We start from the raw sequence: 23,544 nt of genomic DNA on the forward strand, positions 1-23,544 counted from the left end.
GCTGTGGATTCAAACTCTCAAACTTTGCAACCAATAACATTGGAATTGAGAAGACGGAAAATATCAAAAGGAAGTGAAGTCCCGTTAAAACGTCCTCGGCTTCACAAAAATTCATGTGAGTCTTCAGTTTGTGTATGTGTGGCTGGAATTTGACAACTGTTGGGTTAGCTCCCCTGTGTCCGTGTTGTCCCCTGGGCCTTATAGACTCTAATGCTTGTTGATCACAGGGGCTAGTGTGAGTGGGATGTGTTTGGATCAGAGGAGTTTTGCTAGAGGGAAAATGAATCCCAAAGCACAAGCTGTGTTAATGTTGAGTTCATTAATGCCATTTCCATACCCATCTGATTTGGATTCCACTGGAAATTTAGTGGCTTAGGAAGTGATGGATTTCATATGCTGAGTGAAACTTTAAATATATATTTATTGATCTTACTCTAGCACAGGGAGCTATATTTGATATTTTAAAATAACCTAGTGTAGTGGAAGAGTCTGAAAAAGAGCATATATATGTGCATGAACCTGTATATTCATGCACACCTGAAACTATCACAACATTGTAAATCAACCATACTTCCATTAAAAAAAACATGCTATTTATTGATTTTTAAAAAATACCCTCTTGGTTCCAGAAAGGACTTGTGATGGCTCTAAGGCTGTGTAAACCTTATCGCCTTGGGGTATTGTTAGTACGTACATTTTTATGTTGGAAAGCTCCAAAATAGAACTTGTCAAGATTGGGATGTGGCCTTGCCCACATATTTTCAGATCACAAATCCTTAAATTAGGAAAATTATGTTCTGGCAGAAAGACTGTACCTTTATTTAAAACTATAAGCCAGGATAAGGTATTTCCTTTCATCACTGATGCCAGAAGTCTGTTTGAAGCCCTTATCAAGGCAGCCAGTCCAGAAATCTGTGTGTGCTAATTCACTTCAGTAGTGTCCGACTCTTTGTGATTCCATGGATTGTAGCCCGCATGGCTCCTCTGTCCATGGGATTCTCCAGGCAAGAATACTGGAGTGGGTTGCCATTTCCTCCTCCAGGGAATCTTCCCAACCCAGGTATCGAACCTGCGTCTCTTATGTCTCCTGCATTGGTAGGCGGGTTCTTTACCACTAGCACCACGTGGGAAGCCCCAGAAATCTGTAGTAGCAGAGTTATTTCTTCTGGTCTCTTGACTACAACTCTCTTAATGGTTTATAGCCCAGGAAAAGTCAAAAAACTACTCGGAAAACACTGACAAAGACTTATCAAGGAGACGGTCTTCCAGGCTGTCCACTAATGGGACCCACGAAATTCTAGATCCTGACTTGGTTGTATCAGATTTGGTTGATACAGTTAATACTGATCCTTTGCAAAACACTTCATCCAATACCAAGGAATCAGAAGAAGGTGAGTCAGAGTCTGTTCTAGAATGGTCTTGCCATCCTGCTGCCTGTCTGGTGAGAACCAGTCTAAATCAGTCATTGTGTACTGCCTTACACAAGTTTTAGATTATCTTGAAATCAAGATATTGATTTGGCTGCAGTGTTTCTCATATTATTTTTCACTGAGGATTCACAGACAAACTTTTGTGTGCATTTTTGATTGATTTTGCTTGCGTATGTGTATGTTGGGTTGGAGGTACAGTGCTAAAGAGCCTTGTTCTTCTGTCTTTCTGATGCCATCTTACTCTAGTGCCTCTGCCTTTTTGTTAATATTTCCAGTAGATCCTCCCTTCACTTTAGCTTCTTATTAGCCTTTTTCTTTGATATGCTTACAACCCTGACTATGTGTGCTGGACCCTGTGAATGTATTCTTTCTTGTATGCTGTGAAGTGAATGGCTTCCTCTAAAAAGACCCTGACTTTATCAGTCTTTTGTGGAACTTTTGCTTCTTAGACTAAATACATGTATATGTTCCCCAATCTTTCTCTTTTTCTTCTAGGTCAGTTGAAATCTCCTTTGGAAGCTGGCCAGGTCTCATCCACATTAACTTGCCACTCCATTGGGGATGGATTGGGGCCTGCAGGCTTGGAGTTGAACTGCAAGTCAATGGGAGAAAACACTATGAAAACAGAACCGACTTCTCCCCTTGCTGAATTACAAGAGATTTCTACTGTGGCAGGTTCATATTTAGAGTTAACATAATCCGCTTATAAAATGTACTTTTGCTTCTGCTTTGATTGTGAACTAAAAAAATGAACTTTCCTAATTTTTTTCACCCTTTATTAATAACAATTTCTTATTTTGATGCCATATACTTAAAAAATGCTACATGCTTGTCTGATATTTCTAATTTGTGTTTCCTCTCTTTTCTTGATTTACTGAGGATTTATCAGTTTTGTAAATAATTTCAAAGAACTCACCTTTTGCTTTAGTTTTCTCTATTTAAAAAAAAGTCATTGATTTCTGTTTTGATCTTGTTTTCTTTCTTTAAATGTTTCTAGAATATAGGTCATTGATTTTAGATCTTTTTTCTAATATGAGCATTTAAAGTTATAAAATTTTCTACTAAGCACTGCTTTAGCTGCATCCTACAAATTTTGATACGTTGTATTTTCATTTTCATTCAGTTCAGAATATCTATGATTTGTTGGTTGACTGTTGCTTAGAAATATGTTTCATTTCCAAGTGTTGGGTTTTTTATAGATACCTTATTGTTACTGATTTCTTATATAATTCCATGATGGTCAAAGAACATACTCTATAGGATCTAAATCTTTATTTGTTTTTATTTTTGGCCATGCCACGGGGCATGGGAGCTCTTAGTTCCCCTACCAGTGATCAAACCCACACCCTCTGCAGTGAAAGCATGGAATCTTAACCACTGGACTGCCAGGGAATTACCCCAATCTTTATACATTTGCTGTACTGCTTTTTATGGTCCAGCATATGATCTGTCTTGATGAATATTCCATATGCGTTTTAAAAAATTGCCATGGTTGTAAATCTGTTAGTTAGGTCGGGGTGGTTGATGGTGTTTTTCTGATACATTGCCACTGGTTTCGTTTTGTTTTTTCTGTGTGTTTATCTGTTTCTACCAGTTATTAAGAGATGGGTGATTGTGGATTTATCTTTTTCTCCCTTTAATTCTATCAGTCTTGATCCATGTATTTGGAAGTTTTGTTTTTATTTGCATGCATTTATTTAATTGCTATGTCCTCCTAATGAATTGCCCTGCTTTGTGTTTTGTTTTGGCTGTAAGGCTTGTGGAATGTTCCCTGACCAGGAATTGAACCCAGGCCCTGGCAGTGAAAGCCCCATATCCTAACCATGAATTGCCCTCTTTGTAATGTGAAATATCACTGTATCTTTGGTGGTAGTCTTTTTCTTGACTGTCGTACTATCATGTGTTTAAATTTGTTTTAGTTTTGTGTTTAACCTGCTTGAGAGTCACTGAGGTTGTATATGAAAATTGACTTAATTCTTGTGTCCTTTTTCTGATATTAGAACAGGTACTCCACCTTTCTTTTGCTTTCTATATACATGGTATATCTATTTCTGTCTCTTTTCTTTCAATATAACTATGCCTTTAAATTCAAACTGTGTCTTTTATAGATAGATGGGTTTGGATTTTAACTACAATGTTTAGTTACGTTAAATGAAATTACTGATACGATTGCATTCAGGTCTGCCATTTTGCTTTTGGTTGTGTGTTGATCCTGTGTTTTGTTCTTTTCCTTCTTTCCTATTTTTTCAGGTTAATTGAATTTTTAAAATCCAATTTTAATTCATCTATTAGCTTTAAACTATACTTCTTAGCATTTGTTTTAGAGGTTACTCTAGGCATTACAATGTATATATGTGCTTTTCACAGTTTACTTATAGTTAATTGAACCATCTTATGTAAAATGTTGTATAATCCATTAACACCCCCTTTTTATGCTCTAGTTATCACATGAATTGAATCTACATATGCTATAAAGTTGATAGTACAGTATTATAATTTTTGCTCATGTATTTTAAAGAAGATAAAAGAGATGGTGATTTTCACATGTATTAACCATATCCAGTATTCTTCATATCTTTTGTTTTTTAATTTAGTTATTTTTAATTGGAGGATAATTTGCTTTACAATATTGTGTTGGTTTCTGGCATATATCAACATGAATCATCCATAGGTATATGCATGTCCCCTCCCTCTTGAACCTCCTTCTTTATTTCTTCTTGAAGATTTTTTTCATGTTCAATTTTCCTTTCGTGTGTTTTTTTTTTTTTTCTGTAGGGCAGGTTTCCAGGTGACACATTCTCTTGGTTTTTGTTTATTCGAACATGACTTTATTTAACTTTCATTCTTAAAAGGATATTTTCACTGGATATAGAATTGTGGGTTTACAGTTTTTCTTTCTTTAAATACTTTAAAGTATCACTTCTTTATAATAACTTTAAAGATATTATTCATGGTCCTCTATTGTTTCTGAAAGGAAGTTAGTGGTCATTCATATTGTTGTTTTTCCTGGCTGTAATGTGTTGTTTTCTTTCTGGATGCTTTCAAGATTTTCTTTATCTTTGGTTTTTAGCAGTTAACTATGACATGTTAAAATTTGTTTCAGTGTTATATGTAACTTGCTTGAAATTTACTGAGCTTGAATATGAAAACTGATCTATTCCATCAAATTTATGTGAGACTTTTAGAAACTGTCCCACAGGTCACCGGAACTCTGTGGATTTTTATGTTTTCGTTCAGTTTTCCCCCTTCATTTTCAGACTGAAAAATTTTCAGTCTATTTTCAAATGCTTTTCTCAGCTCCAGTCTGCTTTTAAGCCCATCCAGTGAACTTTTTTATTTCTAGTACTTTTTATTTCTACAATATTTCTTTTATTCCCCTAGATTCTCTGCTGAGATTTTCAGTCTATTTACTCATCATGAGCATAGTTTTAATAGCTTTTTAAAAATACTTATCTAACAACAGCTAGATTATTCTGAAGTTAATCGCCATTGACTGACTTTTCACTCTAGGTGACACTTTCCTGTTTCTTTATATCTCTAACATATTGGATTATATCCTCTGCATTGTGAGTGATAGATTGTAGTTTGGATTACGTTATGTTCCTCTGAAGAATAATGATTTCTTTGTTTTAAAGGGAAATTTATTTGAACTCAAAATTCCAGTTTCTTGATGTAGACCTTTTTTTTTTATTAATAAAAATCCTTATTGAATTTGTTGCAATATGCTTCTGTTTTATGTTTTTCTTTTCTCCTGCAATGGGCAGAATCTGAAACCTCTGTTTAGTTTTTGAGCTTTAGTTGGTCTTCTTGGAATTCTATAGGTTTGGAGATCAGTGAGAGATCAGACAGAATTTAAATGTATCGAATGAAGCCACCCTTTTGTGGCTGTCTTCTTTCTAAGTTTTACTCCTCACTTTCTAGCTGTTATTGCACTGAACTTTGTCTTCTGTTTCTTCAGCCGGTAAGACTAAAGGGTTTTAGCTATGCAGTGCTTCTTACTGGAGCCCACCTTTAGATGAAAAGTTTATTTCAAATGTCTGACTTGTGTTTCTGTCTCTCTTTGTTGCTCTTCAGTGCCTTTAGATATTTTTTTCTTTTATATTTTTTTCCCAGAGTTTATAATGATTGTAATCAAAAGGGTTGTTTCCATGTGAGGTCTTCTACCATTACTGACGGAGAAAACTCTACCTGATGTTAATAGACACACAGTTTAGGTAGTTGCACATATCCATGACTACACAGGAAGATAAGTATCGTGATCGCGTGTTACATTAATAGCTATTTGGATATTATTGGTAATGTGAAAAAGAATCACAATTTCATAATGTTAAGTTTCTGATAAATGGTTCCTTTTGAGGATATTTAGATTATTACTGAGCAATAGCAAAGTATTTCAAACATTAATATGGTAATCCTTGAACGCTTATGAAGAGCCCTGTAGGATATGTTTTTGCAAGTATGATTGCTAGATTCAATAGTTACCACAATTATCAAAATCTGGACCTTATTCAAACTCCACTAGGGATCTCTTGGTACGTTTTACCTCATTAATGGAGGTAATCTTGTCTTTATTCAGCATATTCTTTTTTGGTAACTTGCTTTTTTACATTCATAAAGTTGAAAAGAAATCTAGAAAAGTATAAGAACAATAAAAATAACATGCATATTTCCCACCACCTGAACTGTTGGTATTTGGTCATGAGTGAGGGCCTCAGGTCCTTATTCTGGCCCGGCTGCTTCCTGCTACCGCTCCAGTTTCATCTTTCCTTAGTTTCTCTCCTTCCTGCTACCTCTGTTCCAGCCACAGTCCTCCTTGCTGTCCTCCAAGCAAGTATGGTCATCGTTTTTGAGTCATAAGGAGACAGCAATGAAAGGTTTTATTTAGTGTTGATTTTAAAATTTAAATTTGATTTTTCACAGTGAGAACACTAAGGAATACTAATTCTTTGTAAGTACAACTTCTTGATGAGTTTTCACAACTACCCTGGCATAAAGACAGTTAGGACCCCTATTTAAAGATTATTATTAATATATAAAGAGTCATTTTGCTGTTTGTTTTCCTCCTATAAATTTCAAAACCAAACATACTAGGAAAAATTAAAACTAAGTAAAAGGAAAAAAAGTGAAAAGTCCTCCGTTACTCTTTCCCCTCTTGAAAGAACCATGGGACAGTTTGGTATATGCTTTTCTATTCTTCAACATGTGGTTCTCTGCATATATGAACACACATGTACCCATGTAACTTTTAAAAAACATAGTAGTGGAATCATATTCTTGTATTAGTCAGTGGCTTGTCATTTTTATACAATATTTTTCCATGTCAGTTCATAGCTCTTTCATGATTACATATAATTTATTTCATTGGATAGATTTTCCATAATTTATTTAACTTCCCACTGTGAAAGACATCCAAGTTCTTGCTAATTTTTCACTGTTAATTCTCCCTGTTTTATAGAAGAACCTAGTACTTGGCAAGAAGGGGTAACTCAGCCAGAGATAGAATACCACATTTCCCAATGGCTGGGTCATTCCAACTCCTATCTTCTGACTGAGTACTGAATGCCATCTGATGAGATGCTGGGTGCTGTATAAATCAGGTGAAGTGAACACACATCCTGTGTTTAGAGAGGTTGCATGCACAGTGTGTAACACGGAGCTCGCACTGCCCTTGAGGGCACGTGTTAAAGCAGTGTGTATACTCAAGTAAGCAGCTTAGTAGGCCAGCTTTGAAGAGCACTCTGTGTGGTACAAGTGATGTCAGTACTCCAGACAGGGTGGTGCCTTTGAAATTCTTTAATTTGAGGGGGCAGAAGTGTTGATCTGGAAACTGAATGTTGTTCCTGGTTTTTCTTTTGGAACATGGGCTTAGTGGTGAGTACAGGATGATCCAGAAAGATTGCTGGTTGTTGAGAACTCATTCACCAGGAATGTATTATGTAAGTCAGCAGGAAGGAGAGCGGGATCATTCTCAGAAGCATCCCGCGAGGCCCCTGGAGGCCAGGGTGCTGCTGTGTTAGTCACTGTTTAGAGGTTGCTGTCCTGAGCTGGTGCCAGTCTTATAATTTCTAACTTGGGATGGAGTCAAGATCAGTGTGAAGGAGGCTGGGAAGGCAACACCATCTAGTCTAGAGCAGGAGCCCCGCATTAGCTGCTCCATACGCAGCTCTGGCCTTTGGGGCAGCTCTGCCATCTTGTGGAATAAATGCTCAGTTTCTCTTGTGAGGACCAAGTGCGGATAGCCTTGCCAGGGTTGCTTTCCTCCCACTTAACTGTTCTGTGACCTCGAAGTATTTTTCCTGCATAAATTTTTTCATCTTTATATTTAAAAGATGTTTTTATTTTGAAATATTAGAAGACATAAAAAGTTTCAAAAATAGTAGAAAGAATTCTTACATACCTTCAACCAGATTCCCTGTTTGTTAGCAGTCTACTATGTTTGCTTCATTATTCTATTCTTTAAAAACTATTTTTGTGAATTATCTGCAAGTAAGTTGCAGACCTTTACTCCTAAATTCTTCAGTGTCGATTTCCTGATAACTAGAACATTTAATTATATGACCATAATTTAATTATCAAAGTCAGGACCTTATTCAGACTTCATTAGTTCTGATAATGTTCTTCATGGCAGACATGGAGGAAACTTTTTTTTGAGGGGATCAAGATCCAACTCAGGATGTCACACTGGATTTAATTGTCATGTTTCATTAGTTTCCTTTCATCTGAAACATTTTTTTCAGTCTTTTTTTGTTTTTCATGACCTTGACATTTCTGAGGAATAGGATGTCATTGAATTTGGGGTTTTTTTGATGCATCCAGGTAATTAGATTTAGGTTATTCCCTTTTAGCAGCAACACCATGCAAGTGATGTGTCCTTTTCAAGTGCATTCTATCAGGAGCCGCATGATATCTGTCCCGTTTATTGGTGAAGTTAACTTTGGTCACTTGGCTAAGGGTACTGCCCACCAGGTTTCTCTACTGTAAAGCTGTTATTTTTCCCTTTATAGTTACTAAGTTTCTTGTGAGAGGATACCTTGAATATATGTAAGTATCTTTGTTTACACATACTCAAATATCTGTATGTTTCTTTATCAGGAGTTCACTCATTATTTTAATATCCACTTCTGCTTCTTGCCTGATAAATATTTTTACTCTGATGTCTACCAAATGGTGATTTCTAACTCTCATCATTCCTTCTACATTTATTAGTTTGTATTCTGTTAAGGAAGTGCCTGCCTGCCTGCCTTTCCCTCTCTTCCAGATTCCTCCCTCCCTCCCTTCTTTCCTTCCTTCCCTCTTTTCATCCATGTGGTCTCATGGAATTTCTTTTGTTCTGTGGGTTATAATGATTTCTATCATTATTTATTTTAATAACCATGTTGTGGGAGCCCTTCAAGCTAGTTCCTGTGTCTTCTTTACATTCTGACATGAGAAGATGTAGCACGTTCATCCTGTACTCACCCAACCTTGGATTCAGCCATTTTTCTAGGAAGCCCTGATTTCCTTTAAGTGGTGAATTGTGTTTAGAACCCAAGAGCTGAGTGCTGGGTACACCCATTGCTCCTGGGGTACACAGAGGACATGTGAGAGTTCCTCTTTACCACCTGTTTTCCTAGCTTAAGCTTCTCTCGAGAGCTGTCAACAGTTTGATACCTATCCTTCTGGTTTCCTTTCTATGCATTTTATAATACCTTCCCCCCCATCTGCAACCATACATGTCATATAGTCGTACAGTGTACACTGAACTTTCTGTTTTCACTTAGCAGTGTATCTTGAGAGTATCCATATCAGTAAGTACAGAGCTACTTCATTCTTAAAAGAATGACTAATTAGAATTACATAGTACTGTCTACGGCCATACCACCCGGAACGCGCCCGATCTTGTCTGATCTCGGAAGCTAAGCAGGGTCGGGCCTGATTAGTACTTGGATGGGAGAATTACTTAGTGCAGACTTCGCATAATGAACTGCTTCTCTGTTTATGAACATTTTGTTATTTTTTTTATTCCAAACATTTGACTGGAGTTGCTGTGAGTATTTAAACCTGTTCATGTTTCTCTTTGGTTGCTTTTTGTTGCTTCACAGCTGAGAAAGCTATGCCTTCACAGACCTGAAAAACGTTTTATTCATTATAGTATTTCAAGTACATGTCAAAAAAGTGTTAAACTACTGGGGTTATGTGGAGTTGTTGGTGACAAGAATACCAGTCATATTAGGGGTGAGTGCTGAGGGCATACACGACAATGAACCTTATCCTCTGGCTGGAGCAGTGGCAAACAGCAGGATCCAGGAGCAGATCCACAGTGCTAAAGAGAGGCTGCAGTAGATAGTTGTTTGTGCCAGGAGTTGATAGCATGTGGTCCCTGAGAACCAGGCCATCTGGCTGCTTCCCTGCATTTGGAGTGAGCTGGGTCTGTGTGGAAGTAGACTTGGCTGAGACAGGGAGGAATGGCAGGAAGAGGGCCCAGCGTGAGCAGAGGTGTGAGCTATAAGAGCATGAAGCGGATGCTGTGGCCAGCAGTTGGCTGGGGCAGCTGCTGAGGCCTCATTGTGGATGAACTAATGGGAGATGAGTTTGGAAAGCATGATGGCGCTTGGATTTGACATGGGCTTAGAAGGCCAGACTGAGTTGCCAGCCAGAGTGAATACCATCATCATAAACAATCTAGCTGTGAGGTTTTGAGGTACTTGGCAATGGGTATACCAAAAAAGGGTAGTTATATAGGACATGATTTCTAAGCCAGGTCTCGGAAAACATAGTTTAAAAGCTTTTTTTATTATAAAGATTGTGCTTATCATAAAAGGGAAAGTGTAATATAAAGCATTGCCCAAGCAAATAGAAACCGAGAGCTTCTGATCCTACTCTATATTATCTGTTGCTGTGTGGCAGTATTACCATGAACACAGTATCTTAAAATAACACATTTATTTTCTCACAGTGTCTGTGGGTGAGATGTCTAGGTACAACTTAACAGGGTTCTCTGCAAGGCTGCGGTCAAGGAGTTGGCCAGGGCTGGTTCTCATCTGAAAAATCTACTGAGGAAGGGTCTGCTTCCAGGCTCACACGTTATTGAAGGCTGTCAGGCTGAGGGCTGTAGTCTTTTGTGGGCACTCTCAGTTTCTTGCCACATGGGATTCTCCCTTGAGTAGCTCACAACATAGCACTTGTTGCATCTAGCCAGCGTGGGAGAGTGCCTGCCAGTAAGATGGATGTTATGGTCTTACAAAACACAATCATGAAAATGTTCTGCTGTCACCTTTGCCTGTTCCATTAGAGGCAAGTTATATAGGTCCTGCCCACACTCAAAGGGAGGGAATTGCACACGGGAGTGGATGCCTGGAGGTAGGGATTATTAGGAGACATTTTATAGTCTCTTTCTACCTCTCTTTCCCCCTCAAAAGAAAAAGAAAGCACTCTTTTAGTATAATTAATAGAGTTATACTATTATTTAAAGCAAATTCAAATTCCGTGGACCATTTTTCTCCTCATATAGTTTGGGAGAGGCCAGAGCAGAGAGTGACCTGGGATTTTAAGCCTGGGAGCCTAGGATAGAGCTCCTTGCTTTGCCTGCATACTTCCATACAGAGATCTGTTAAACATGAGGAAGAACACAGCATTTGAACAGTAATACCTGTAACTACTTGCAAATATTGATTTAGATGCTACCGTCTAAAACAGGAATAAATTGGTTCCTGTAGGTTAGCCTGTAACCTAAGGATAATTCCATTACCCCTAGATTTTGAACCAGACGCCCTGGAGGATTTAATTTACATATTTTCTGCCCTTTGTTACCTAGTAACTGCTCTTGTGTTGACAAAGGACCATAGAATCCCAAGAGAGGATGATGCCACTTAGCTGGTGCTATCAGTGATGTATGTTTCAGATGAACTGTCCTCCCACTGGGAAATAGACAGTGTGTGTGTGAGACTTGGGATTGCTGTAGACTGTCGCCCAGGATGCCCTTTGACAACCAGTGGCTCTCCTGGTTGCTTGCTGTGCTCACAATACCATATTTCTCTTGTCACAGGACCACTGTTATGGGAAGGAATATAATATAAGATATAAAAGAATTGTATTCTTTCTACTGTGAGATAATATGGGTATTATAACATGGAAGAGTAGGGGGAAAAATTAGTGTTTTTGTTTTTTTTACTTGAAGTCTCATAAGCAAACCGTTATCATTGGTTATATTCCTACAATTCTAAAAAAAATACACTATTATATTTTATGTTACACATATATAATTTTGTTTTGCTGAAACTGTTTCTTTTGTGGGTTTTCTTAAGCTTAATTATGCTGTGCATGTTTTACTTTAGAATTCTTTTAAAATGTAAAACATTTTTACTGGTTCCATCATTTTGCTGTTCCTGTTGTGCTTTTACTAATTACCACTAACACCTCAGTGTTTGATTAATAAAATGGGACAATTAGATGTTACATTTTTTCAGATCGTGCGCTGGTACATGGACCCCTGGCTGGGATTATGCATAACTTTTTTAAGCAAACAACTGTGAGGTCAGTGACAAGCCAGGTGACAGCTAATGTTCAAGTAACCCGCTGCAATTTGTAGGAGGATTTCTCTTCTAATACCTCATGGAAACATGTGGGAACCTTGTGAATATGTAAAATAAGTATTTTTATTCCCATTTAATGAGAAGGAAACTGTCTTGGAGAGGCTAGGGCTAACTCTCTTGTTTGAAGAAATAGTCCTCTGAGGTGGGGACTGTAGGAGAAGTAAAGAATGGAGCATATTCCTCATTTTAGAAGAAGGAGTGAACAGAACTAACTGTAATATAAATAGAAAGGAACAGATAACTGCAAGTTTTATTTTCCATGAAGTACTTACGGGAATTCAGAGAAGGCAGGACAGAATCTTTTTTGCTCAGAGACCAAGGAAAAAGCTGAACAGGGCTTGGTTTGCATGTGGGAGAGGTGTGTCAGAGGCCTGTACTGCCTGAACTGGCAGCTTTTTTGTTTTAATAACTTCATTAAAAAATTATTTATTTTTGTATTTATTTGGCTGTGCTGGGTCTTAGCTGCAGCATGTGGGATCTTTAGTTGTGGCATATGAACTTTTAATTGTGGCATATGGGATCTAGTTCCTTGACCAAGGATCGAATCCAGGCCCCCTGCACTGGGAGCGCAGAGTCTTAGCCACTGGACCACCAGGGGAGTCCCTGAAATGCAGTTTTCTTTATGCATACAGAGGGCTGCCATATGGGAAAATTAGGATAAAATTGTGAAGCCTGGCACATACAATTTTCATATCTTTAAAAATTTGTTGTGTTCAGAATTGAAATAGTACAGTTACCAAGACCTTCATGAAAAGGGAAAATAACTTAAGTCTTGGGGTGTTTGATCTACTTCTTCATTTGTGAGCCTGAAGTTATAGTTAATTGTGTAATCTATCAGAGTTTGTCACAGGCTATGATTCATGATTAATTTATCCTCTCTTTGCTGCTTGTCTCACCCTGATGCTTGTGTTGATTGTGTTTTCTCCAGATGGCCAAGTAAGTTAGTTGTACTTACAGGCTTAGAATCAGAAGGGCTTGCATATCAATGAGTTTATATACTTAACTGAGTTGAGTTTATGGGGAAATCTTACTTCTTGAACTTCCATGGTTGAAGATTCATAATTCTCAAATATTTATTGCTCCTTCAGACAAAACCAGCAACTCATTTTGTCTTATTAGTGTTGCTGTCTTGAAAAGGGCTCTAGGTTTGGCCAGGAGCTTTGTGACAGGGACACCAGGTAGTGTCTTTTCTCCTGTGGAGTTATCTGTTTACCTGAGCCCCTGTGATCCTAGTACCACCTCTGATGCAGGTGGCCTACCTGATTGCCAAGCTTGTTTACCTTTTGAGGTCTAGCTGTTTCCACCTTCTGCTTACTTGTGAGGAATCAAGGGTTTTGCTTTTGTGGGGATGAGTTTTTATCCTGCCAGACTGAATGTATTTCCTTTTGAGAGGCTTATACTGGATTGGTAGACTGTCTGTCTTAATCCATTTGGGTTGCTGTAACAAAATACCATAGACTGAGTGTCTTATAAACAACAGAAATTTATTTCTCAGAGTTCTGGAATCTGGGAAGTTCAAGATCAAGGTGCCAGCAGATTCAGTGTCTGTTGAGGGCCAGCTTCCTAGTTCATAAACAGTTATCTTTTTACAGTAACCTCACATGGAGGTACGGGCAAGGGAGCTCTCTGGAGTCTCTTTTATAAAGCCACTAGTCCTGTTCATGAGGGCTCTGCCTTTGTGACATAATCACTTCCCAAATGCTCCACCTCCAAATACCATCACTTTGAGAATTAAGTTTCAACATAGGAATGTGAGGAGTCTACTGTAGCCCTCAGACCAGATATCTCTTTGTTTTAGCAGACAGTTTGACCACATCCCTTTTAAAATCTTATCTATGAACAAAGAGGAAAAAGATGTGTGAGTACATTGGTAATTTGCATAGATCAAGTTCAGTTGGCTTAGGCAACTCTAACCAGAGAGTGTAGATTAGCTGATGTCAGCCTGAAGGTTATTCTGAAGGCTGTCCTCAGCTCTGTACTACTGGATCTTTATCAACAGCCTGGATCAAGACCTAAGAGTATATAGGGTTCCAGAGACAAAGGTTACAAAGTTCTTGGACTAAAATAATCAGGTGGAGTTTATTAGGGATAAATGTAACTTCCAACATAGAATTTGGTAAAATTTTTGGAGAAAATGCACTTTAATTTGTGTTTTAAAAAGACAAACTACAGGAAGTTCAGGATTTTGGTAGATCAAGCTTGGTACTGTCCAGCACCTAGTATAATGTAATTATTTAAAACAATTTTTTGGAGGGGGGCTGCATTAGTGAAAGTAAGATGTCCTGAAAGGTGGGAGTAATAATCCCACTGAATGGCCATGCTGGGAGTCTTAAGGTTGGTTTCGGACTTCATATTTCTACTAGGATGTAGAGAAAACTGAATGCTTAGTGAGTGATGTGTCTTCTAGCCAGAGCTTATGAGGGCTGTTCGAAGGAGTATTTCACTCTGGTTGATAATTATAATATGTCTCTTAGCCACATTCCATAAATGACAGAAGCCTGTTTACCATGATTATTTTCTATTTGAAATGGCCTGCTTTGCGCCAAGTGTATATGTTATCTTATAGCCCCCTCTCTAACTCTTTTGAAATAGGTGGGAATCTGGATAATCAGAAGAGTTTTAAAAAACCATACACAGCTTATTTATGCTGCTAATAAAGGGTAGAGCTGGGATTTAAAGTTGGGTGGTTTCCATTATACTGCCCTGAATCTGCAGTGGCATGCAGTGAGACTGAGGGTGAAGGGAGCTTCTGCCCTTCTGCTGTGAGAGGTTAATTGCTGAAAGACTGTTCATAAGTCACATTTGTTCTTTAATCCAAAATGATACTGTATACATATACTTTTAAAAATTATTTATTTATGTATTTATTTATTTTTGGCTGTGCTGGGTCTTTGTTGCTGCACAGGCTTGGTGCATGGGCTTCTCTTGCTGCAGAGCACAGGCTCAAGGGAGGGCAGGCTTCAATAGTTGCAGTTTCTGGGCTCTAGAGCACAGGCTCAGTAGTTGTGATGCATAGGTTTAGTTGCCCTGCTGCATGTGGGATCTTCCCAGACCAAGGATCGAACCTATGTCTCCTGCATTGGCAAGCAAATTCTTTACCACTGAGCCACCAGGTAAGCCCTATACTTTTTAAAAAATTTTCTTTTCCATTATAGCTTATTCCAGAATATTGAACAAAATTGTACTATATATTCACTATTTATTGAACAGATGTTGTTTTAGAATCTTTGCATGCAGTTCATTTAATTCTTTCAAGTCAGTGAAGTGGTTACCATTATTGCTATCTCCACTCTGCATGTGAAGGTGCTAGGAGGCAGGAGGAGTAATTAGAGGAGCCAGGATTTGAACCAGGCTGCCCGCTGCAGAGCCCCCACTTTTAACCACTCTCCTGTCTTTGCCTTATGCAAATGGCTGGCTTGTGTACACAAGGGTGCAAAGATTCTGAACAGAAAGAATGGTAATTCTTCATGGAATTGATTCAAAGTTCTCATTATTGTTAACTTTTTAAAAAAGTTCTAGGGTGTTTGTATTTTGGCTCTTTTTTTTTTTTTAAATAAATAATTGATCACAAACAGGGCTTCAGACACAAGCCGAAGGATAGCTGAGTTTCCTGTAGCTGAACTTGACTGCTGTGGGCCTCGGGTGGTAGTAGGCAGGCTTGGTGCTCTCTGACCTCCTCAGACCTTAGGTTTGTTTACACAGTGCTAGGTGGAATTTTCTGCAGTGATTTTTGAAAGATTGTTAGGTGGAAAAGAAACTATTAGGTTGGACCATTTGAAATGGCCAATATCTCACCTTTCTTAACTTATAAAAATGGCAAATTGATATGATTCAGCTTAGTAGGCCATAGGGGAGGAGATTCCAGAGAAAATGTATTTTGTTTTAAGAGAGAATTTTAGGATATATTAGAGGTTTGAATTTTGAATTTCTTTACTGACTTTTTTTTTTTTTCTGGTGCAACTATGTGTAGGGAGAAGTATGTATTATATTTCATTTCATGTTACTTTTTCTTAACTGTATCTGACTGATTTGAACCTCTTTCTTATATCTCTTGTCATGGATAGAAAATGAGTTAAGGTATTCTGCTTTGGGGTGTGTGTGTGTGTGTGTGTACATCAGATCATCAAGCCTACCAGTTTTATAATCATACCTTCCTGCTGATTTTGAAATGTAGAGTATGATTTAGACGAGTTAAAATTTTTTTTTATTCCTTCTGATTATGGAATGGTACTTGAAAAGGTAATCATAATATTTACCAAAAGTTCAGCATGCTCTTTGCTTATAATGAAAATTGTATCATTGCATTTAGAAAAAAATTGATTCACTCAAGAAAGGTCCATACATTCAGGATATTCTTGGGTGATGTAATCTGTAGAGTAGGGGTGACTTGAGTTTAAGGTGATTGCTCTCATTGGGATGAGGGTATTGTGAAGGGAGTCTTCAATAAATTGACTTCTAATACTCATGATTTCCTTGTGACAGCATTACTTTCTATTATTGATGCATGACAGACAGTTGCCTTCTGCTTGTTTGGTTTGGGGCCTGCGTGCGTGCTCAGTCACGTCTGACTCTTTGTGACCCCATGAACTGTAGCCCACCAGGTTCCTCTGTCGGTAGAATTTTCCGGGCAAGAATACTGGAGTAGGTTCCCATTTCCTACTCTGGGGATCTTCCTGACAGATCCTGTGTCTCCCGTGTCACCTGCACTGGTAAGCAGGCAGATTCTTACCACTAAAGCCACCTGGGAAGACTCTTGGTTTAGGGAGGGGGTGTCAAACTTTTATTGTCTCTTTGAATTTGATCATTGAGTTCTCTACACGCCTTCCAGGTTCATTCAGTTGGTTGTCTTTTTTCCTTCTTCTTCTCTGAGTCCTCTTGACCAAACAGAGTACATCGTACTGAGAGCTCAAAAGCTCTATACTAAAACCTTTGTAATAGTGATTCTCCTTGTGTAAGATCCTTTCGGTTTCATAAAGAGATCCTACCAGAATATTCTCTAGTCATGCCTACACAAACATATCTGAATGATGGAAGGTCTGAGTCTGGTCCAACTCATGAGTAACAAGTGCTGGGCTGGATTCCTGGTTTTTTTCTTTTTTAGGATTTTCCCTTGTTCTTCCGAAACCATGAGAACTTGTGTGGCTGCTTTAAAAAAGAAAAAAAAAAGTTGATCTCTTCTTTCAAGAGATGAATCACAGTTGAGTCTTTGTTGTTTACCCTGAAGTTATATCCATTCTTTCAAACAGCAGTGGTCATCGATGTCTCCCTCTACATATGCATGCTGCTCTCTCATTCTGTTGCCATGTGTTGTGTTGATGCATGTATTGTAATAGCTCCAATAAGCATGAGGGATCTGTTTTGTTTTTTTTTTTCCAGTAACAAATACTTTTAAGAGAACAAATGATTTTGTGACATCTAAAGCACCAGCCAGCGACCTAAATCACAAGTTTAGGTGCACGGTTGTGGATTGTTTAAAATATTTCCGCAAAGGCAAACTGTTGCATTATCACATGAAGTATTTCCACGGAATAGAAAAGCCGCCAGAGCCAGAGGAGAACCCAGGAAAGAGGCACGTCCAGACCAGGGGCTCTTCGGCTTCAGACAAGGCCAGCCAGGAAAGCCTGACCAGGAAGCGGGTCTCAGCCAGTTCCCCAAGTAAGCATTTTGGTTCTGAGATGTATCTGTATCATGAAGGGCTGACCCAAAAAGCGGGTGTTAGGTTGATCTGGTCCAGTCCAATCCCCCCAAATTGAAAATGACAAGTTTTCAGAAATTGCATCATGGAATTGTGGCCCTCCTGGAAGAAACAGAAATACCTGACTCTTTTTCTTACCTCTACGTCTTGCTGCTTGAGTTACCTTGAGAAAGTCCCTTAGCCTCTGAAGGTATGGAATGGGGACAGTCAAGGAAAGGGAGCTCCCTTAGCAGCCAGCAGGGTAACTAGTGCTGAGAATAGCATGGGTGCAGTCATCCTCACTCCCTGCCGCCTCCGCCCCAACCTGTGCTCCATCCCTGCTAACAGAACAAAAGAATGAAAGAACTAGGAGGTGATGTGTGATTCTCCTTTGGGGTCCAATTTCATAATAACTGCACCTGGAGATGTTTTCTGGAGATGTTTTCTAACAGCAATGTTTATTTTACACAGAAGCTACAATGATGGTAGTAAGGGTTACCGTAAAAACTCAAGTACATGAGAACCATTACAAGAGAACCTTTTTGGAGATTTCTTCTGAAACTTACAGAAATTGAAAAATCACATGTTTCTTGGGGATTGCAGAATAATTAATGAGTTTCTAGTAAATTCTACAAGCTTCTCAGATTCAATTTTCCTGAAATTGTGACATCATCATATAATTTTTGGTTTGAAGCCTTTCCTTTAAAATATATTGGTGTTGGGTGGTTTATGCAACTCCTGGTATATCTGACGTTGTTCCTGAGGAAGTATGGAGTTAGGTTTCAGGACAGTTGAGCAGGGCCATGCAAACTCAGGTGATCTCTGATGTGTGAGAGGTCATCCCTTAGTCAGGCTGTAAAGCATAATGGGTCAGGTGGCCGTTTCTTGGTCATATGTGCTGCATTATCCATTAGAAATATAATGTGAGTTAGCATATAATTTTTTCTAGTAGCCATATTTTAAGACATAGAAGGAAACAGATGAAATCTCTTTCAGTAAATTTTAACTCAGAATATCGAATACTATCATTTCAGCATATAATCAGTATAAAAATTACTATTTAATAAGCCATTATATTTTCTTTTTCTTATATTCAGCCTTTAAAATCCAATATGTGTTTTACCCTTCCTGAACATTTCAATTCAGACTAACCATATTTTAGGAGCTAGTAGCTGTGTATGGCTGGTGGCCACAGAATTGGTCCATGCAGCTCAGTTACCCTCAGCTGTAGGCCGTCTAGCTGTGCACTTGGCAAGCCCAAGTATTGAGCTAAAAGGAGCTACGTGAAGAAGATCAGCTGACCAGTAGTCACCAGGGAGGGCACTCCCCATGTGGGCTATAGGACACTCCAGCACTTACCACCTTAGTGACTTCACCAGAGTCCTGCTCAGGTACCCACCAGTGGATGGGTATCTCTCAGAGTAGGCTGGCATGAATCAGATAGCAGTAGCGTGCATGCATGTGCGTGTCCGACTCTTTGTGATCCCACGGACTGTAGCCTGCCAGGCTCCTTCTGTCCATGGAATTTTCCAGGTAAGAATACTGGAGTGGGTTACCATTTCCTACGCCAGGCAATCTTCCTGACCCACAGATCAAACTCGAGTCTCCTGCATTAGCAGGTGAATTTTTTGCCACTGTGCAACCAGGGAAACCAGATAGCAGTAGACTGAAGCTCAATGCCAGGTACCAGTTATTTATTTAAAACAAAGCCAACAGCTATCAAAATCCCTTTCCTCTGTCTACACCTATATAGGAAGAGAAAGTTGTTTATTGAGTACTGGATCACAGCACTGGAGTTAGAAGCCCTCAGGCTAAGATAGATTGACTTGTTCATTCAACAACTATTTATCAAATGCCTCTGTTCTGGGGAGTAAAAGGAAACCTAAATTCTACTCTGCCTGATGCTGTTGGTTGTGGGTATTCCTGGCATGAAGAAGAAAGGACTGGCTCAGTTGTCAGATGGGTGCATGCATCATCTTGCCTGGGCAATACTTGCTTTATTAGGGTTAAACTGATTCCTTAGGGACGTCAATAATGTCTTACTGGCCACTCCCACTGGCTTTGGTGTCCATTCTGTGTCTTTTAGGTAAGTATCTTTCTCTGCCATTGAATACATGGTTGCTTCTGGGGACAGGCTTATTTCTGAGAACTTGAGAGACCTGTCACTGAGAACCTTTCCTTCCCTCCACGTGTCACCTGGCCCAGGTATCACCTGGAGCAGTGGCCAGCTTAGCTGCCTGGGAGTCACTAGGTGTCTTGTTAAAAATACAGATTTATTGGACCCTGCTTTACTGACATTCCAGTTCAGTGGCTCTAAGTCTCTTAGAATGTGTAGTTTTTGTGTACACATCCCCAAGTATAAAAGTGACATTTGATTGCTGTAAAATCAATATAAACAAACACTAAGGGAAAAGGGTCTCCCTCCCCTGGCAGCCCCACCTCCCTTGCAGATGTAACTATTTTTAACAAACTCTTCTATAACTTTTCAGATATTTTCTGTGCATATCCAAACTGTACATATCTATTATGTCTAAATAGAAAATATCTAAATGGAAAGTTTTATACAGTTGATATATGCAGCTTGCTTTTTCCGTAAAGATGTCTTGGCTCTCATTTCACGTAGTATAGATATGTGGCTCTACCTCATTTTGAAAGTGGCCATTATTTAATTGTACGGGTGTACTGGACTTTAAACATTTTCCTACAAAAAAGTCATGATTCACTGATTTTTTTCACTCTTATCAAGTGGTAAAGCTGCTCTTGTATAAAAATTCATGCGATGAATTCCTAGAGGTGGGATTTGCGTGGGCAAAGGGTATGCATGTTTAAATTTCTGATGGATGTTGCCAAATCACCCTTCAAAAAGCTTGTCTTAGTTTGTAATCTTCCACCAACTGGTTATGCACATTAGTTTCTTTACAATCTTAGCAGTATTATCAAGTTTTACATTATTGCTAATCTGACAGGTAAAAATATTTCAGCAATTTTAATCTTTTATTTTAAAAATTGTGGAATATTTTAAATATATAGAAAAGTACATGGGATTATACAGCAAACATGCAGGTATCCATTCCCCACTCAGACTTAAAAAAGATGAGCATTTTGCCATGTTTCCTTTAGGTCGTTTTTTTAAGGGAAACAAAACACTAGGATGAGGTACAAGCCCCCTAAGTTGCTTTTCCTTTCGTTCCATTTGTGCTTTCCCGAATATGTGCATATATGTTGAGAAATAATGGATAGTCTTTTTGAGTGTTACTAACATTTATATTGGTAAATGATAGGTTATCTTGTGTGTTTTAAAAACATTTATGAATAGTATCGTATCATACTTACTCTTTTGGAACTTCCTGCTTTTGTTCACCATCACGTTCAGTGTCATCCAAGTTGTAACCTGTAGGTGGGTCTCATGGATTCTTCGACTTGTCTGCCTATCCCCCAGTTTCAGATGTGCGTCTTTTCTTTTTTCTTTTGGCTGTGCTGGGTCTTTCTTGCAGCACTCAGGCAGTGGGCTTCTCACTGGTCCCTCGTGGGACCTTTAGTTCTCCTGACCAGGGATTGGACCCGCACCCCCTATGTTGAAAGGTGGATTCTTAACCGCAGGACCTCCAGAGAAGTCCTTTAAAAAAAAAAAAGTAAAAAAAGTAAAAAAAAGTAAACCATAGTTTCTTTAGCCCCTTCCTACTCAGGGTCATTAGGTTTCTAGTTTTTTACTTTTATAGGTGATGTTTAAGGGACTGCCTGTGGACATCTCCTGGGCACAAGCTTTTCTTTTGTGTATTTTACCTAGACGAGGAATTGCTAGATGGAATGGTTTTAGTTAATGTACCAGAATGTTTTGAAAATGGTGGCTCTGACTTGAACGCTTCTGTCCACTCTGTGATTTGTCTGTATCCTTATTAGCTTTCAGTATTATCTGACAGAAATGTGCCCAATCTGAGGAATTTGAAGTGGTTATCTCCTTGTTTTTCTCATTGAGAAAAATATTTGTACGTTTTAGATTAGAGTTGGAATTGTTACAAGTCTCCCCTATTTCTGCTGGGCTCCCACCCCACCCCGTTCTGAGACACAGCCTGAAAGAGGAAGCTGTGGCTTGAGGGATTTGGTCTGCTCTGAGGGCCGTTCTGTCTGAGCCCCTCTCTCTGTGGATTGGTCTGGCCTGTTGGTTTGCTCTGGTCAACTGACCTCTGACTCCTGTCAGCACCCTCCCCTCCTCTTTCCCTTTTCAGTGCTGTGGTGGAAGAAAGGAAGGAGCAGTAGTAGTAGGGGAGCCTAAAGGCCTGAGTTTGAGACTAAGCTGTGCCACTCTGATTTTTCTGGTATTGATTAAATACCTCAGGTTCCGATATGTAACATGGAGGTTATACTTCTGGCCCCTGCAAAAATGCTGGGAAGGTCTTTATGTTAGGCATTTAAAATCATTGTGAAATGTTGCACACATGTTAAAAGCCGCACTGTTTATAAGAGCCCTAGATTAGAAATAGCTCAAATGTTTATTCATAGTAGAGTAAATAAATGTGTAAAGAGTAAATCAAGTAAATGAATTGTGGTGTCTTGATACAATGGCGTGCAGCAGTAAGTGAATGAACTAGTACAGCTACACTTGCCAACATGGGGATATCTCATAAGTATAATGTTGAGCCAGAGACGCGAACATAAACTGATACATATGATATGATGGATATGTATATAAAGTTCAAAAATCGATTAAAATGAATCTGTTATGTTTGAGGGCTGTACAGTGGTTATCCTTGGGGGTAGGTGGATGGATGACTGAAAGCGGGGCAGGAGGGAGACTCCTGAGGTGCTGGAGTTCTGTAACCACAGAACCGTAACCACCACGTAACCACCATGTGAACTGCATGGTCGTTGTGACTGATGATCACGGTGATTGTCCGAGGAGGGACCTCTCCCAGTGTGGTGCACCTGAGTACAGGGTGGGTGTTTCCCGCCCAAGAAGGTGTGCAGATCTCGTTTGGTTTTGGAATTCCTGATTAACTGTATTTGAGTGTCTTGATTTGTGTGGAGTGAGTATGTGCAGGCATGAAGTCAGCACACCTGAATTTGAACCCGGCTTCCTCTGTGACCTTGGGCAAATAACTGTGAGCTTCAATTTCTCCATCTGTGAGATGGCGATAACTACCTGCCTCAGAACGTTATTACATGAAATGACCTAATGTGAAATGCTTAGCACAATGTCTGGCCTACAGTAAACTCTTAATCAATACTAGGTCTTTATCTTAGAGACATGAACCCAGGCAGTCACAGAGCTTAGTTCTAAACTCAGCTGACCTCTGATGTACTGCAAAACCAATAGACAAGGTATTGTCATTTTGATAAAATTAAGAAACCTGAGTGAGTGACTTTTCTACTCTTATATGTTGCATTTGGGTCTCATACTGACCTGGGGTTTTTTAATTCTCTCTCTTAATACAGAAGGATCCCTTTCACTGGGGTTTGGAGTCCGTTGGTGAATTGGAGATTTTTGCCTGCCAGGTTTTTGAAATAACAAGATCTTCTGTGGTTGTACTCGCCAGATTGGCAGGGATGGACAATTACAAAATGCTTTACGGGGAACTAAAGGGTCTTTTAAATCCGTATATTTTAACTTGTGACCCCCCCTGCTGGTCCTTTGAAAATTGGTATATTTGGTGGCAGAGCTTGCCCTGCGGGCCCCTCAGCCACTGTTGGGGTCTAGCCTGGTCATTCCTCTACCCTTTCAGATGGAGATTAGGTTTGTGCAGCCAGGAAGGGCCTTGCCCCCTGGTGCCCCCATCCCCATCATGTGCACGCGGGTCACATAGATGATTTCACAGCTCTGACAGCCCTGACTGCTGAGATTGCCAGCAGTTCCCAGGCAGGAGGGAAGTAG

At 39.2% G+C, this 23,544-nt stretch overlaps 1 protein-coding gene across 13 annotated transcripts in view; it reads left to right on the forward strand.

The window, feature by feature from the left end:
- Positions 1–23,544, forward strand: part of PHF20 (PHD finger protein 20) — a 125,756-nt gene that overhangs the window by 62,265 nt on the left and 39,947 nt on the right. For 8 of the 13 annotated variants that reach the window (XM_081560022.1, XM_081560021.1, XM_081560020.1 and 5 more), the window contains 4 exons: positions 2–115; positions 1,203–1,391; positions 1,926–2,105; positions 17,378–17,656. In XM_081560022.1, coding sequence (XP_081416148.1) covers positions 2–115; positions 1,203–1,391; positions 1,926–2,105; positions 17,378–17,656 — 762 coding nt within the window. The remainder of the gene's footprint in view (position 1; positions 116–1,202; positions 1,392–1,925; positions 2,106–17,377; positions 17,657–23,544) is intronic. The other 5 variants (XM_081560028.1, XM_081560027.1, XM_081560026.1 and 2 more) reach the window with 3 other exon arrangements.

Source organism: Giraffa tippelskirchi, chromosome 13, assembly GCF_054371585.1.
Source record: "Giraffa tippelskirchi isolate mGirTip1 chromosome 13, T2T-mGirTip1v1.2.pri, whole genome shotgun sequence".
Lineage (NCBI taxonomy): Eukaryota > Metazoa > Chordata > Mammalia > Artiodactyla > Giraffidae > Giraffa > Giraffa tippelskirchi.